The sequence below is a fragment of the Callospermophilus lateralis genome, chromosome 1 (assembly GCF_048772815.1).
Source record: "Callospermophilus lateralis isolate mCalLat2 chromosome 1, mCalLat2.hap1, whole genome shotgun sequence".
NCBI lineage: Eukaryota > Metazoa > Chordata > Mammalia > Rodentia > Sciuridae > Callospermophilus > Callospermophilus lateralis.
This window is the reverse complement of record NC_135305.1, coordinates 64,151,874-64,167,609: the sequence shown is the minus strand read 5'-3', so window position 1 is coordinate 64,167,609 and position 15,736 is coordinate 64,151,874. Positions and strand designations below refer to the sequence as shown.

The 15,736-nt window shown below is 32.7% G+C and overlaps 1 protein-coding gene across 1 annotated transcript in view; it reads left to right on the top strand.

Moving 5' to 3' along the window:
- The window catches only part of Sema3a (semaphorin 3A), a 189,859-nt gene that overhangs the window by 137,076 nt on the left and 37,047 nt on the right, over positions 1-15,736 (top strand). The window contains exons 7-10 of the mRNA XM_076862561.1: positions 8,756-8,898; positions 11,065-11,179; positions 11,272-11,341; positions 15,201-15,345. Coding sequence (XP_076718676.1) covers positions 8,756-8,898; positions 11,065-11,179; positions 11,272-11,341; positions 15,201-15,345 — 473 coding nt within the window. The remainder of the gene's footprint in view (positions 1-8,755; positions 8,899-11,064; positions 11,180-11,271; positions 11,342-15,200; positions 15,346-15,736) is intronic.

Here is a 15,736-nt window from a genome sequence, read left to right as displayed (position 1 = left end):
TTTACAAATGACCTATGTATAATTTATGTCTTAAGAAACCAATACCTATCCTAACTTAAATTTATAGATATTCCAAAAGCTTTAATTAATCATTCTATAACTTTAATTCATTTTTAGAAAAAATATTTCTAATCCTTGTCCTTTCGGGGCTTATTGGTGGAAGGAATAAGTCCAGCCAAATGCTCTTGCTATAGTAGAGATTCAGATTGATTCTAATGCTGAGAGCAGCAAAATGTGTTCATTATTTAAATAAGCTTGAGCTGCCAAGTGAATCATAAAGGCAGCCGCGTGTCCTGTGCCAAGGTGTCATTTTCATTAAGTGTGAGATTGCACCTGAAGGACAGTTTAATTTGCAGCTGCTAAAAATATTTCAACAGAGTGGTACTGTTACAAGTGGCAGGTGGTGCCAAACATGAATTTTGCAAGAAATGCCATCTGTGGGATGAGGTGTAGAAGAATGTCAAGGGGGTGGTAAAGGAGATAAAGGGGAAGAGAAAAGAATGGTGTATTTACTCAGTGTTTAATGCCATTATCATGACTAAAGATTCCATGCTTCACATGATAGCATTGGACCAAGATTATTAAATGGGATTATTTGTTTAGCTTCCACCATGTGCTTAGGGCATTGCAAAAGTACCAGTGTCTGTAAAGACAAAGTCTCTTCCCCAAAGGCATACCATTTAAGTTATCCAGATGAGAGACTCCTTTCTAACTCTATTTACCTTTCAAAGTGTTTACATTGCATTTTTATGCGGGCGAGATTAAAGTGCTTTGATCTTGTTTAAATGGATCTATCCACTTTCTTTTGATGTTCAGCTTTTAATATACATCATCAACTTCCTGAAAGAAATCTTTTCAAATTGTGTGAGCTCACAGATTTTGTTAAACCATCATCCTCTTGGATTTTGCAAACTTCACAGAGAACATTTCCATGTGGAAAGGGGTCTAGGGGTGTTATAGCTGTTTACATTATTAAAAGATCTATTTATTTGGGTCTGTTACTTTCAATGGACTTGCCACATTAAAATAAAGAATTCATATTTGGAGACTGAGAAGGCATTTTCATCTTCAGTACTTTATAGGACACAGATTAAAAAAAACAACTGGTGGGTTTGGATTTTTCATTTCTGCTTCCCATTTGAGGGAATAACTGAGCATAGAATAGCTTCCTTTGTGAACATCATGAACCTTCTTAGCTTTCTATGGAGAATTAATAAAGTAGGTCAACTGAATGAATTTTGGTAAACTTTTTCCATGGGGAGTTTTTGATGACAAGTTATTGAATTGCTTGTAGTTTCTCAGGATAATGGTAATCTCTGACTTCCAACATATGTGTTGTTTTTAGCTACATAAAATGGACATGTTTTCCGTTATTTTAATCCTATTGATGAAATCTAATTTTGAAAAATTGCAAAGAGAAAATTAATTTACCATATTAATTATATAATGTAAAAGGATAAGATCAAAGAAAAGCTTCTTCTAGCTTCAAAGGACATTCACGAACTTTTAGAAAACATTTTGAAAACTTGCTGTTGTGTTGTAACTTTTAGGAATACTTTAAATTTAAAGAAGCAACATCCTAAGCATTTCTTTAACCAGGACCCTGAGTCTTTTTTAATCTATGAGGAGCTTGACCTATCCAGAAAACTGTAATAAACCATACTTTAAAAAGCAAGAAAATGTGATTCCTTCTTTAAGAAAAACCTATGAATTTTACTTCTGGAGATTCATTCATTCATTCATATAATGATTCATTTATTTTGGAACTATATACTGTTTTTGAAACTATGCTTAAACTGGAAGGAAAAAATAGTGAGATTAGCTAACAAAAAGACAGGAAAAAAACAAGTGATTAAAATAGAGTTTAATAGATTCTAATTGTAGTGTATGCACAGGTGCTGGTGAATGATTTGTATGCTGAAAGGCGATAGACGAACAACATGGTTAGGGGAAGGTGAGGCTGGAGGCAGGGAAAACAGATTGAATATGCCAGGATAGAAAAGATAAAGTTATATATTTGAGTGTTGCAGTGGGAAAGATGAAAATAAGCTTGGGGGAAAACTGTTTTATATAGATGCTGAAGAGGAGAGAGGAGAGGTATAGGATAGGTAGCTATCATAAGTATGAAAATGAGGAAAAAATAAATAAAAAGAATAAATATTATCAAAGAAGAAGGAAGCTTTCTTTCAATACTGGAAATTTTCTTTTTAATATGGAAACAGAAATTTCTATTCAATTTTCAAACAATATTCTTATGAAAATAGTGGAGGAGGTATGTTCTAGAATGAAGGATTAAAGAAGGGAAACTGTAGTCAGTTCCACTGGAAAGATATGTCAAGGTTAGTTTGTGGATGACACTCATTGCCCTTAGTTTATTTTCTGTGGGGCTCACTGTGAATAATGAAACTGACAAGCTTTTCCATTTCCCTCTTGTGCTAGAATATTTGGAGCCAAAATTGTGACCCAGCTCAAGTACATGCATTGATCAATGTGATATGTACTTTCAGCCTTATTACAGGCTCAGAGTAACATCAATCTTCTTGTCTTCTTTGCTTGCCTCAGCTAATTTATACTACTTTGTCATATCTATGACACCTGAAATTTGTTATGGAAAATGCATGCTATAAATGCATATATTTCTATAGGAATGTATAAATGGCTTATACATGATACATGATACATGTTGAAGACCAGTTAGATTATTCCAAAAATAGTTATGTATAATAATAATAACATGAATTATGCTGTCAAAAAGAGAAAAAAATCTATGAAAACAATAACAGAAAAAAGTTTGATAAACTTAGAGTGCAAAATGGACTACAGAAGAAGGAGAAAGTTTAAGGTAAAATAACAATTTACATATAGGCCTTAATGATGGCATTAATCAAAATGAGAAAGGTAGGAGAAGTGGGTTTGAAAGAAAACTTGGTGCGTTCCTTACTAAGGTATAATGAATTAAAGTTGCAGTGAATTATCTAGGAAAATAATTTAAACCATAATTTTGAAATGTAGAACGAGATACAGGAAGAACAAGAAGGTTATTTCACCATAATTGAGGCTGTGGAAGTGAACAAATTCTCACAGAGAAATAAAAATATAGGAAAATTAAGAATACAGAAATAATGGAAGGAAAACTAGGAAATGATTTCTTTTATAGCATTGGGAAGAAAAACCAAGTACCCAAAGAGAAATTGAGAAAGTTTAAGTTCAGAATCATGAAAGCCACACGAAGTCAGAAAAGCAATGAAAATTTCAGGAAGACCTGAATACCTTATTGTGCTGATTGCTGAAGACAACTAAGGAGGATGATTTGAAAGCTTCTCTTGCTTGTCAGTGAAATAGTAGTGAATGATGCAAAAGGCTAAGTAGTAAAGACACAAGAAAGAATGTGGAATGTGGGGCCTGCCCCACCGTTCTATGGTTTAGTGGATACAAGAAACTGCAAGGTGTCTGGGAACTTCTTTGTATTTTCCTTTTACAGAATAAAGACATTGAAAAATTGGGAAAGACTGAAAATCCAGGAAATACCTATTTCCCTTTATTTCTACAACTCCCCACTTGCTAATTTCTTCACTTTTCTTGGGGCATAGGGTCCATTCTCTCTATTTCTCTCTCTCTCTCTCTCTCTCTCTCTCTCTCTCTCTCTCTCTCTCTCTCTCTCTCTCCTTTTACTTTGTTATTTTCCTAATCACTCTATCAGCTCAATTTCAATGACTTCAGGTTTAGTCCTGAGCTCTTCTTATCCATGATCTATGGGGCAGTGTCACAGAGCTCTCCTGTTAGACATACTGAACTGAGCTCACTCAGTTCCCACTCTCCTATCTGCCTGCCCTTCGTCAGGTTTCCCTGTCTCAGCGACTCTTCTCCAACAAATAGTTTTGATCAGAAGTTTCTTTATTTTCCATGGTTTTTGTTGTTACTCCATACATTCAGCAGCCTGTTGGTAAACATGCTTCATTAAGTCTGCTCTCAAATGATTCCTGCCTGTGTCCCTTTATCTGTCTTCACTGCCCCTAACACATCATTTCTCATTTGTGTTTCTCTCACAACCTTTAAATGAGTCTTCCTGCCTTCATTCTTGCCTCACTATATTTTTTTTTCTCTGCAGTACCCAAAGTGATTCTCCTAAAATAGTACTCTGATAAGTCATTAATAAATTTAAAATAGTTCAGTATTTCCCTCCAGAGCCATTAGAACATTTCTGGAATCTTGCATATGTGCTCTTTCTACGTAAGGCACCCGGGTCATTCTCCAGGTCTTGAAGTATATGACATATCTTCTAAGAAAAAAATCACTGATTTCTTCAAGACAAAATCAATTGCCCCTTCTATTTCCCACTGCATTCTTTTCAAACTCTTATTTTTTTTGCGTGAAGTTTAAGAACTGGGCTTGGCATGGTGGTGCATGCTTGTAATCCCAGTGACATAGGAGGCTGAGGCAGGAGGATCCCAGTTCAAAGCCAGTCTCAGTAACTCTTAGAGGCCCTATGCAACTTAGCGAGACCTTGTCTCAAAATTTAAAAAAGAAAGAAAGAAAGAGAAAAATGGCTGGGGATTTGACTCAGTGGTTAAGTATCCCTGGGTTCAAGCCCCGATACCAAAACAAACAAATGAAAAAACAAACAAACAAAATAAGAATTGGTATTTAATTGTTGGAATTTTCTTGCTGACAGTAATCACTATTAGGACAGAAAGCATTTCACCATATTATCCTGTAATCTTCCACAATTCAGAGCACAGTGTAGGAACTTAGCAAACATTGATAAGTGAAAATATAAATGGTAAGTGAATGCATGAAAAATAAAGCTATTTAAATATTGGTGTGAGAGTACATAGATGGGGCCTTAGACTCAGAAAGGAGAACATTCTTCCATAGAAAACATAGAAAAGGAAGAAAAGAGAAATTTGTACTAACTATATGTCCTTCTTATCACTCCAACAAACAAGGCCATTTTTAGAAAGTAAAATAAGGGATGATACATTAGCAGATTTTAAGAAAATCAGGATTATTTTAAACAGTCGCTGATAATAAATCTATATTGAGGCACTAAAAGCACATAGTTATTTGTTTAGCAATATCAGTTCTTGTTTAGTTTAGGAAAAATAGTTTGATTTTATAGTGAATCCATTTAGTATAATTATATTGTTTTTCTTGTAATGCTTAGGAAGAGGAATAGAGCAGGGAAGAAAAGTTCTAGGGTTTTATAAAACAAGTACAGGGCAACTTAAGGAGTCCAAGAGTCAGGGATCATAGTGAGAACATTTGAAATGACTGATAGAATGTTCAGATTGAATGAAGAAGGGATTGACCAGTGAGGAAACTGGCTAAATGTATTGCATATGAGAAGACAAACCATAAGAAGGAAAGGAAAGGAAAATGTGTAAGACTGAAGAAGTGGAAAATGTGTAGTGATAGAGGTTTCTGACTCAAAAAGGAGATTTTTCTAAGTTTGAAATATTAAAAAATGAATGGCTCCTTTAAAATTCTTAGGAGATGCACTAAAATAGAGAGAGCCTTTATTTTGAAATGGGAATGCATGTTTTTCCAAATCTACAATATAACCCAAATTCCTTGGATAAATTACACTAAATTGACAGTGTTTTCTTTCTAATAATCTATTCTCCCATATTGAAAAATTTGGTTCTCATTTTTCATGTATAATTTTATTTTTGGCTCTAGCCAATCCTAGGTGTGGGACTGTTGATAAAACCTCCTTGCCTATAGGATCAGATATAAAGGAAGGTTAGAATTGAAGGCTCTTCGACAATGAATGTGCCTGATAACTTGTTAGGATTATTTCTCACTACAGCTGACTCTTGTAAGATAATAATTATCATACAAATATTTGAGACAAAAATAAGATGCTTGGTTACCTTCTCCCATGCCCAAACATCAAGTTATAAAAATATAGCATCGATACATGTAGTATGTTGTTTTCTTTGTTGTCTGTTTTTTGTTTCTAACATTACTTTTGTTAGATTGTACATTCCTGAGAATCAGGAATAGGTATATTTTTCATTTATTTTCTGTACAGTGTCTTGTGCACATTTGCCATCTAATCAAAAGTAGTTGGATTTACTTACTTGGAATCTCTTTTATTTAAGTACTTGCATGAACAACTACCCCAATTTGGGAGGTCACCTTAGAACACCTTTCTTCTCCATTGTTACAGTAGTAAAGTTGAAGAATGTATGATTTCTCAGTCTACAGCTGCATTGTAATGATATTGCCAAGTTTAGTGTATGATGGAGGCTTCTTTCAGTATCATCACAATGAAAATAATACATCTGTTAACATTTTACACAGTTGTTTTACATAACTTAATTTTAAAATATTTGTTTTTATATTAATTATTTATGACAGACAGGGTGAGTAGAACCCAATTTGAAATAACACAATTTGAAATAAAACCATTTTGAAGTCAGCCATCTGAGAGGGAAGAGGCTTTCCCAAGTTCACAAATGTGATGTGACTGAGCTGAGTTCTTGCATGAAGAGGTTTATGGTGGAAATGTGTACACACACGTATGCATTACACATGTACACGCACTTGTGTGCACAAATGTATTAGATGTGTACACATGCACATATGCATTTCTAGGAAATTAACTTCATTAATGCAGTACTAATTCTTTGTTTTTTGTCTAGGATCCCTACTATGTCTTTTAATTATTCTTCTTGCCATTTCATATGAGACAAATATGTATAAATAAATGTATATATATATATATCTATATCTATATATATATATATATATATGAACAAGTCTAAATTTTTAAAAAACTATGCTTCAGAGTAATTAAGAATCAAGCTTTGTTTTTTTGCATCTTTAAAACTTCTGGTACTGATTCTACTTTAAAACCATTATTTGGTTATTCTTGTTCACTGGCACACTGAACTTTCAATATGAATAGGTAATCTTTCATATGTTTTATATTACTTACAGAGTCTGAATAATTTTCCTGAAAAGGAGTGAAATTTAGCCCTGTGAAATATACTCAGGGCATTGTCCCAGAGAAAACATTAAAAGGAGGTTATAAGCATAGAACACATGATAGAGATGATTATTCGCAGGTGAAGATCAGGATTGAATATCTTGACTGTACATGGGCAAAGCTAGTTTAGGGATTCTGATCTCTTTCCTGGTCTCTTAAGAATGGTGCGGACCCGTGTGTGTATATATTTCATTGTTACCTTAATAATGTAATACACCATGGAGTAAAGGTAGATTATTGTATGAATTTAAATGTCTACAATGTCCCAAGTGCTTTCAGCTTTTTAGCACATTACATGGTAAAGTATTGAAGCCATTTCATATTTTTATATAGTCTGTCTGAGCCGCAACCATATCAACCCAGTTATTTACAAAGTATTTTTGGAAGTGGGGTTCTGAACATTACGGATGTATGTTCTCACTAGTATAAGCAGATATATGTTTTTATGTTGTAGTTGTTGCTATTTTTTTCTTCTTCCCCTTTTTTCTTTTCCGTTTCCTTTTATTCTGCTTCTTCTCCTTCTTTCTTTTTTCCTCTTCTCTTTCCTCCTTGCACAGATATTTATTGACTTCTCACTCCATTTAAACTCTGCATTTAAACACCTTGTCAAAATATGCCAAGTCTTGCACTCAGAATCTTTATTCCATTGAGATGGTAAGGGTGATATGCAACTAACAAATGAGGATTTGATAGATAAATGGAGAGAAAGAGAGATTGCATCAGATGTTGAACAGTGTTAGGGGAAAAACATCATGCAAGAAAATAAATAGAGAATGACCAGGAGCAAGGATTTCATTGCTTTTGATGGAGTAGTCAATAAAGTCATTTAATGTAACATTTTAACAAAGACCTGAGTAAAAATAAGAATCCAGCCCTGGTGTATGGGGGCAAAGGGTTACACAGGGAAGCTGACTCTGGGGCAAGACAGAAGGAGTCCTTTCTTAACAAGTTTGAGGACCAGGAAGGGGATATTGCTCTATAGGAGTACATAGGAAGGAGGAATAGGTAGGAGGAAAGGTGTGACAGGTAACATGGACAAGAGTATAATCTTGTCATTGGGGGAGTTTACATTTTATTATGAGTTGGAAAGATAATGGAGGCTGGGGGAGGGAAGTGACCTGTCAGAGTATCATTGGCTGTCATATGGAGAAAGACATGGAGGTTGGTAAGGTAGAAAGAGAGACTAGTTAGAAATCTATTTTAAACATGATTGACAATAATGATTCAGAAAAGGATGGTAAAAAATTGTTATGAATGAGAATAATAGTGATAGAATACAGGAGAGCAAGAGAAGACGCAAAAGCGAAGCCAAGGTTTTGGGCCTGAGTATCTATTACAATGACATTGTCATTTATTGTATAGAACTCACCTTTCTCTTCCCACCCATGCTTTGCTGGAATCAGGAACACACCAATTAATAGTTTTGTCTGCCTGAAAGGGAGACTAGAAATGGTAATACCACTTAAAATCTGCAAAGTATTTGAATATCCAGTAATTCATTTGCATTGCATATGGTCACATGGATGATTTGTGTATCTACTTCTAACCTGAAAAAAATGAATTTAAATTTTCTGGAAATACGATGTGATTTGTAATATACTTTGGAATGCATAAAGAACAGTTCTCATGTACTGAAAATTGAGCTAAGGAAATAGTAATTTCTTGAACTATACAAAAAAGGGTTTAAGAGACAGTGAAATGGACTTAATCATATTCTTATTAAACTGTGAATTAATACATCTGCTGCAATTTGTCTCTCAGATCCAAGGTTCATCAGTGCTCACCTCATCCCAGAGAGTGACAACCCTGAAGATGACAAAGTATATTTTTTCTTCCGTGAAAATGCAATAGATGGAGAACATTCTGGAAAAGCCACGCATGCTAGAATAGGTCAGATATGCAAGGTGAGGTAAAGAAAAACTGAAGAATTGTCATTGTCTACTCATATTTTACTTCTTTTTATTTCTCATCATTTTCATTGCAAATTCAATGGAAAAATGTCACTAAAATGTGTATCCGTACAAGAAATATTTAAATGGTAGAACGTGATTGCAAATGCATTCTAGTTACTTTTGAGTAACTCTTCACAATCACAAATATGCAAATAAAGATTATGAGGTAACTGGCATTATTTCACAATTACACTAAATGATCTTGGTTTGAAGTTCTGAAGATGTAAAATATTTTCATAGATATAGAGATATAAATTATATCTAGGAGAAATTTGGTATTTTCATATTACATTATAAAGTTAGATATATAGAATAAAATTGCTCATTAAATACTCATGAGTTAATTAGTACCAGCAATTAGAAGACATGATAACAGTACTATTCTTTTCCTCTGCAGTGTATAGGGTGAAAAAAATGTGGAAAAAAGTTAGCACATATTAAAGCATCTTTCAAAAAGAAAATCACAAAAACAGATCCAAGGAATTTTCAAATTCAATTCTTCCTTTTTTAGGGAAAAATAACAAAACATTTGAAATATTTTTATGGTCTCTTTTTTATCCCAAAATAATCTAATTCTTTGTCTCTGGCATGTTCAATTACTAGAAAATTAAGTTTTTAACTCTCTGGGAATGTACAAACAAAATATTATTGGTGAAACTCATTTCTCCACAAAATATAGATAATTTTTAAAGTATTACTTACAAGGGTTAAAAAATATAGTTAAGAAAATCATATAAACAAAAGTTAAATCAATGCACTATTTTGGAAGAAATCTAAATGTTCCTTCAATGTATGCACATAAATATTATTTTAAAAGACTGTAGTAAATATATAACATTGTAATAGAATTTATTGCTACATTTAGGATAAAACTCAGTTTTATTTACAGTGAGAGTACACTTTCAAAATATTTTCTCTGGAATGAGTTTCCTTTATTGAAGTTTATGCAAATATTTTCTCAGTGTGTTATTTGTAAAGTATAAATTCTTTCAACACCTTAAGCTTTGAAAGTAGTTGATGCTAACTTCTTTTATTGGGGAATGTATTTTCAGTATAGATTATGAGGCATGGATTTATCATTCATTCAGTAAATATTCATTGTGTGCCTATTGTATACCAAGTATTGGCTGTAAACCAGTATTAAAAACAAACAAATAAGCAAACAAACAAACAAAAAACCATACACACAGTAATTAGGAGCAAGAGACATCAGTAAAACAAAACAAACACAACAGTAAATAAATGTTCATCCATGGCAGAGTGGTAACAGGATGGGAAAAGTGAAATAACTTTTTAAAGATTAATTGTTTTGTAATCTCAAAAAAATTGAATGTATCCTAGCGGCTCGGGATACTGGGACAGGAGGACTGTTAGTTCAAAGCCGGTGTCAGCAAAAGCGAGGCACTACGCAACTCATTGAGACCCTGACTCTACATAAAATACAAAATAAAGCTGGGGATGTGGCTCAGTGAACAAGTGGCCCTGAGTTCAATCTCCAGTACAAAAAAAAAAAAAAAATTGAATGTATTTTTCATGTAAAACATGATGCTGTAAATATGTACATATTGTAGATAGATAAATCAAGAAAATTAACATGTGTATTTCCTTACATATTAAGAATTCTTTGTAGTGAGAATGCTTATGATCCACTTTCTTAACAATTTTAAAGAATATAGTAGATTTTTATTGTCTACTATCACCATTGGACATATATTGTGAGAAGTTCCTTGAATAAAATTTGAGTAAATGATTTGACCAATGATATAATAAAAAATAAAAAATGATATTTACTTGTGTCTGGTCATTTACAATGCTTATGGAAATTTTGAAAAATGAGGAATTAAGAACTCCCTTAGTTGCATAAAGAAATGTTTTTTTTCTTCTGTTTTTTAAAGAAAGATGATGTTTAATACTGATATGTTATCTATGTTGTAGCATCAAACACTGAAAAAATATCTTTCCTGTTGTATTGTATGCTATTATGATACCATTAAAAATTTATGAAACGGTCAAAAAAAAAGAAAGAATTTTTGTATCGATCTTAATATACAAAAAAATAAATATTTCAAATTAATGTTTGCATGCACAGGAACTAAAACTGGCTATCTCTCCTTTTAGAATGACTTTGGAGGACACAGAAGTCTGGTGAATAAATGGACAACATTCCTTAAAGCTCGTCTGATTTGCTCAGTGCCAGGCCCAAATGGCATAGACACCCATTTTGATGAACTGCGTAAGTGGTTGGTGTTCACGCAGAGGACATTTGTTCAGTCTTTTCCATAACTGTAAAAAAATGCAACTTTCCCCAATTTTGTTTTCAAACAGAGGATGTATTCCTAATGAACTCTAAAGATCCTAAAAACCCAATTGTATATGGAGTGTTTACAACATCCAGGTAAATAACTTTTATTTCCATTTTATGCAAGAAACCTCTTATCCTTTAATATTTTTTGAGTGTCTTTAACTATTGAAAATAAAACTTTTCAAAGAACCATGTTGCTTTAATCTTTTGAGCTACGTTCTTGAGTAGCTTAAATAAGTTATGACCAAAGTAATTGTCTTTGAAAGTGAGTTTAGTAAAGAATATCATCATAGTAAATAGAATGGTAAAACAGTTTGAAAAGTTTGTGTTGTATCCAAGGTTCATCTTTGAGTTTAAACATTTGAATGAAGTCTATTGTCAAAATGATATCTGAGTTTGTGAAAGTATTTGGAGCAATATAAACTTAGGGTAAAGAAACTTAATTTATAACTTATGAATTATATGTATACATATAGCTTAATTTAGTACTCATATATTTATAAATTAGTATATACTTAAAATCTCTCTCTTAGTCTCTTTAATCAATTGCTAAATAAATTAGGTAAAAGTAAATCTCAGATATTCTTTGGTATCAGCAATTCCACTGAGAGTCATTTCTCTGATCAGATGGTTGGCATGAAAATCTGAGAGGAAAACACATCTAGAAATGCCAATGTATCCATGGTCCTTTGATAACCCTCTTCACCTATCTAGTCTTCACTATATTTTTCTGTATATCTCTGGAATTAAAGCAAGAATTTACAGGTTTTAGGAAAAACTGAATACTCACAAATGAAACTACTGAATTTCTCTTAGGTACTTTTTAAAAGCATTAATAAAACTTTAGTTATTTATACTTTAAAGTTTTAGTAGTCTTGGGGCTGGGGTTGTGGCTCAGCAGTAGAGCACTCGCCTAGCACATGTGAAGCCCTGGGTTCGATCCTCAGAACATAAAAATAAATAAATAAAATAAAGATATTGGGTCAACTACAACTAAAAAAATACTTTAAAAAAAGTTTTAGTAGTCTCTCTCTCTCTCTCTCTCTCTCTCTCTCTCTCTCTCTCTCTTCTCTCTCTCTCTCAAAGTCTACTTAATTTGTTATTGGCCACCCTGTAATACATATTTTAAAAATAATCATATAATAAGTTCTAATGAGATCAAACAACAAAATCTGAACACTAAATTAGTACTGGGTTTAAACCTATGTTCTGTTTTATATACAATATAAAATTCAGTCTTCATTTCCTTCATTCCCCCTTCTCCTTTCACTTCCACTCCACCTTTCCGTCCTTCTCCCTCCTTCTGCTTTCTTTCCCTTTCCACAATTTCTCTTCTCCTAATTTTTCATCTTTCTTTCCTGAGGCTCTTGCTGTCAATTGAGCAACAATTATCTCTCCATCATTATATTCAGTATAAATTTCACATCACTGGGTGTTGTTGCAAGAATTCATATATATTTATATGAATACAAATATGAATACATATTGGCATATTGGTAAAATATTTAAAAGAAAAATAATTCAAATCTATAGTCGGAAAAAGCTCTGTTAGTCATTGTGATAGCATGAAAGAAAGATTAACTGCAATGCCCAACACTAGTCTATTCTGCAAATATTAAAGCTGTTACACACTTCTTGGATGCATTTACTTAATTTTAAACATTAATATGTCCAAATGAAGAAACCTACTTTACTAAATTTATATATAAGCTTCTGTACCAACATATTTCTTCCCTTTGATGTAAAAACAGGACAATAGAAGTGAAAATTGTAGGAGGCTCAAGTCAACTAAAAATTAATCCCTTTCTTCTGCTTCCTCACTGCTTAGTACAGTAGTTCTCAGACATAATGTGTTAGAATCAACTAAAGAATCTGTTAAAATTTGGTTTGCTATTTTTTGTGACCAATTAAATAAATGAATTTAAATAGAAAAAAATAAATGACAAGTAATTAAAATTGAGAATGCCAGCCTCATTCCCAGAGTTCCTGAGTCAGGGGGAATGAGATGGAGGATCCTAAGAATTTACATTTCTGACAAGTTCCCAGGTGATGCCTGTGTTGTTGGTCTAGGGACCTCACTTTGCCAGTAGCTTAACGAGTGATAGAATTTCACCTCTCTATTTCTATGAGGTAGATATTTGTTTGTGAGTGTGTCTTGATAGCTAAAATCATACCCACCAAATCTTTCAATGCTGACTGATTACATGAATAAATAAGCAAAACATGTAGCAATGGAAAAGGGATGTACACAATAAACTACATTACCAACTCTGATGCATTACATGTGTTAATTTGCTATTTATTCTATCACAAAAACATAATTTTATATATACTTATTGACGTTTACCCTGAATAAAGTGCCATGTGGTAAGTAATTGATATTGCAGGAAAGGAACCAGCCAATCCCTTCCCTCATGAAGCTTGCAGTTTCCAAAAATAAATTGGTAGGAACACAAGGTTTCCATTAGTTTGATTTATATGTCATTTTCTGTGGGGTGAGACCAACTAAAAGATAAGTATTTTTTATTGTAAAAGTGTACAACTGTATAATATGTTTGTGTAAATACATTCTGCAAGTCATATTTATATAAGCAAAATAAAATGGAAAATTGTGGCAGCTCAGTGACCAATCTCCATTTTACTTCAATTACATGATTTTATTCAGTAAAATGATGAAAATAATTGTTTAATGCTTGGCTTTAACTTGGGAAAAATAACTACTACTTAAAACTATTTTCTCTATTGGAAATAGATTATTTTAAATGTTTTCAAAAATATCAAACTATGTTGTTAGATCTAACAGCTTTTGGTTTGGGGTGTAAAAAACACTATAATGTAAACCAGATCTGGTGGTTCATGCCTGTTATCCCAGCTACTGAGGAGATTAAAAGAGGAGGATCACGAGTTCAAGGTCAACCTGGGAAACTTAGTGAGACTCAGTCTCAAGGAAAAAGAAAAAGGAAAAAAAAATGCATAGCATGTGCATTTTTTCATTATATACATATATATATAAAACAAATACACACATATATATATTACATCAATACATATTTAAAAGAAAATATATTATAAATATTTACATATATATAAGACAAATAATTTACCATTGACTATTCATTTATGCACTAGTTCCAACTTATAAATTCTTTTTTTTTCTTTTTCAATTTGTTCTAATTAGTTATACATGACAGTAGAATGCATTTTGATACATTGTACACAAATGAAGCACAACTTCTCCTTCCTCTGGCTGAACATGGTGCAGAATAACAGCAGTAGTGTAATCATACATGAATATAGGGTAATAACATCCATCTCAATCCAATGTCCTTCCCATCACTCCCCTTCTCTCACTCTCCTCTGCACAATCCAAAGTCTCTTCAGTCTCCATTCTCACCCCATTATGGATCATCATCCACTTAAAGAAAACATTTGGTCTTTGGTTCTTTGAGTTTGGCTTATTTCACTTAGCATGATATTCTCTAGCTCCATCCATTTACCTGCAAATGCCATAATTTCATTCCTCTTTAAGGCTGAGTAAATTCTTAAAAATTCTTGCTTGTTTAAAAGTTTTCTGGTTTCAGTAATGGTGCTCGAGGCTTAAACATGTTGTAAATTTTTATTTCCAAATGACATTAAAGTTAAATACTTATTTAGAAAAGATTTTCTCTATATTTTTTCTAAGTTAATAGTCTGTTTGATATGAATGCATATATTCTGTGAATACTAAAAAATGGTTTCACTGTGCTATTTTTGATAAATCATAATTTGTTCTCTTGTGCATTGTTAAAATACATTCGTCTGACTAAAATATTCTTAATATAATATTATTGCTAAAAATTTATATTCAAGTTTAGATAATATCTGAAATTTAGTAACTCATTCTCAAATTCACATGCCTTTTTATAAGGATGAACATCAGTTTTTATTCTCTTTTTGTTGTTGTTGTTTTCAGTAACATCTTCAAGGGATCAGCAGTATGTATGTACAGCATGAGCGATGTGAGAAGGGTGTTCCTTGGTCCATATGCTCACAGGGATGGTCCCAACTACCAGTGGGTGCCCTATCAAGGAAGAGTTCCCTACCCTCGGCCAGGAACTGTAAGTGGCTTAAATTTTTTAACATGTGAAATGAGTTTATTTCTGCCAAAGGTAAAAAACAAATGCAGCTACAAACAAACACTAAGTACAGATAATATAGAACAAAGATTCAAAGATTTAAAATGAAAGCATGGGCAGGATTTTGTGTGATTCCAATAGAATTCTACATTCATTGCAGATGTCAATATTAAATTCAGTGCTTACCATTTAATACCCATAATTTGTTTTGTTCTGTTTTTGGTCCTGAAGATTAAACACAGGGGCACTGTATCACTGAGCTTTATCCCCACCCTTTTAATTTGAACTTTTGAAAAATTGAAACATATTGAGTTCTCTCTCTCTCTCTCTCTCTCTCTCTGAATGGGATACAGTGGAAATGACCTTCATGGAG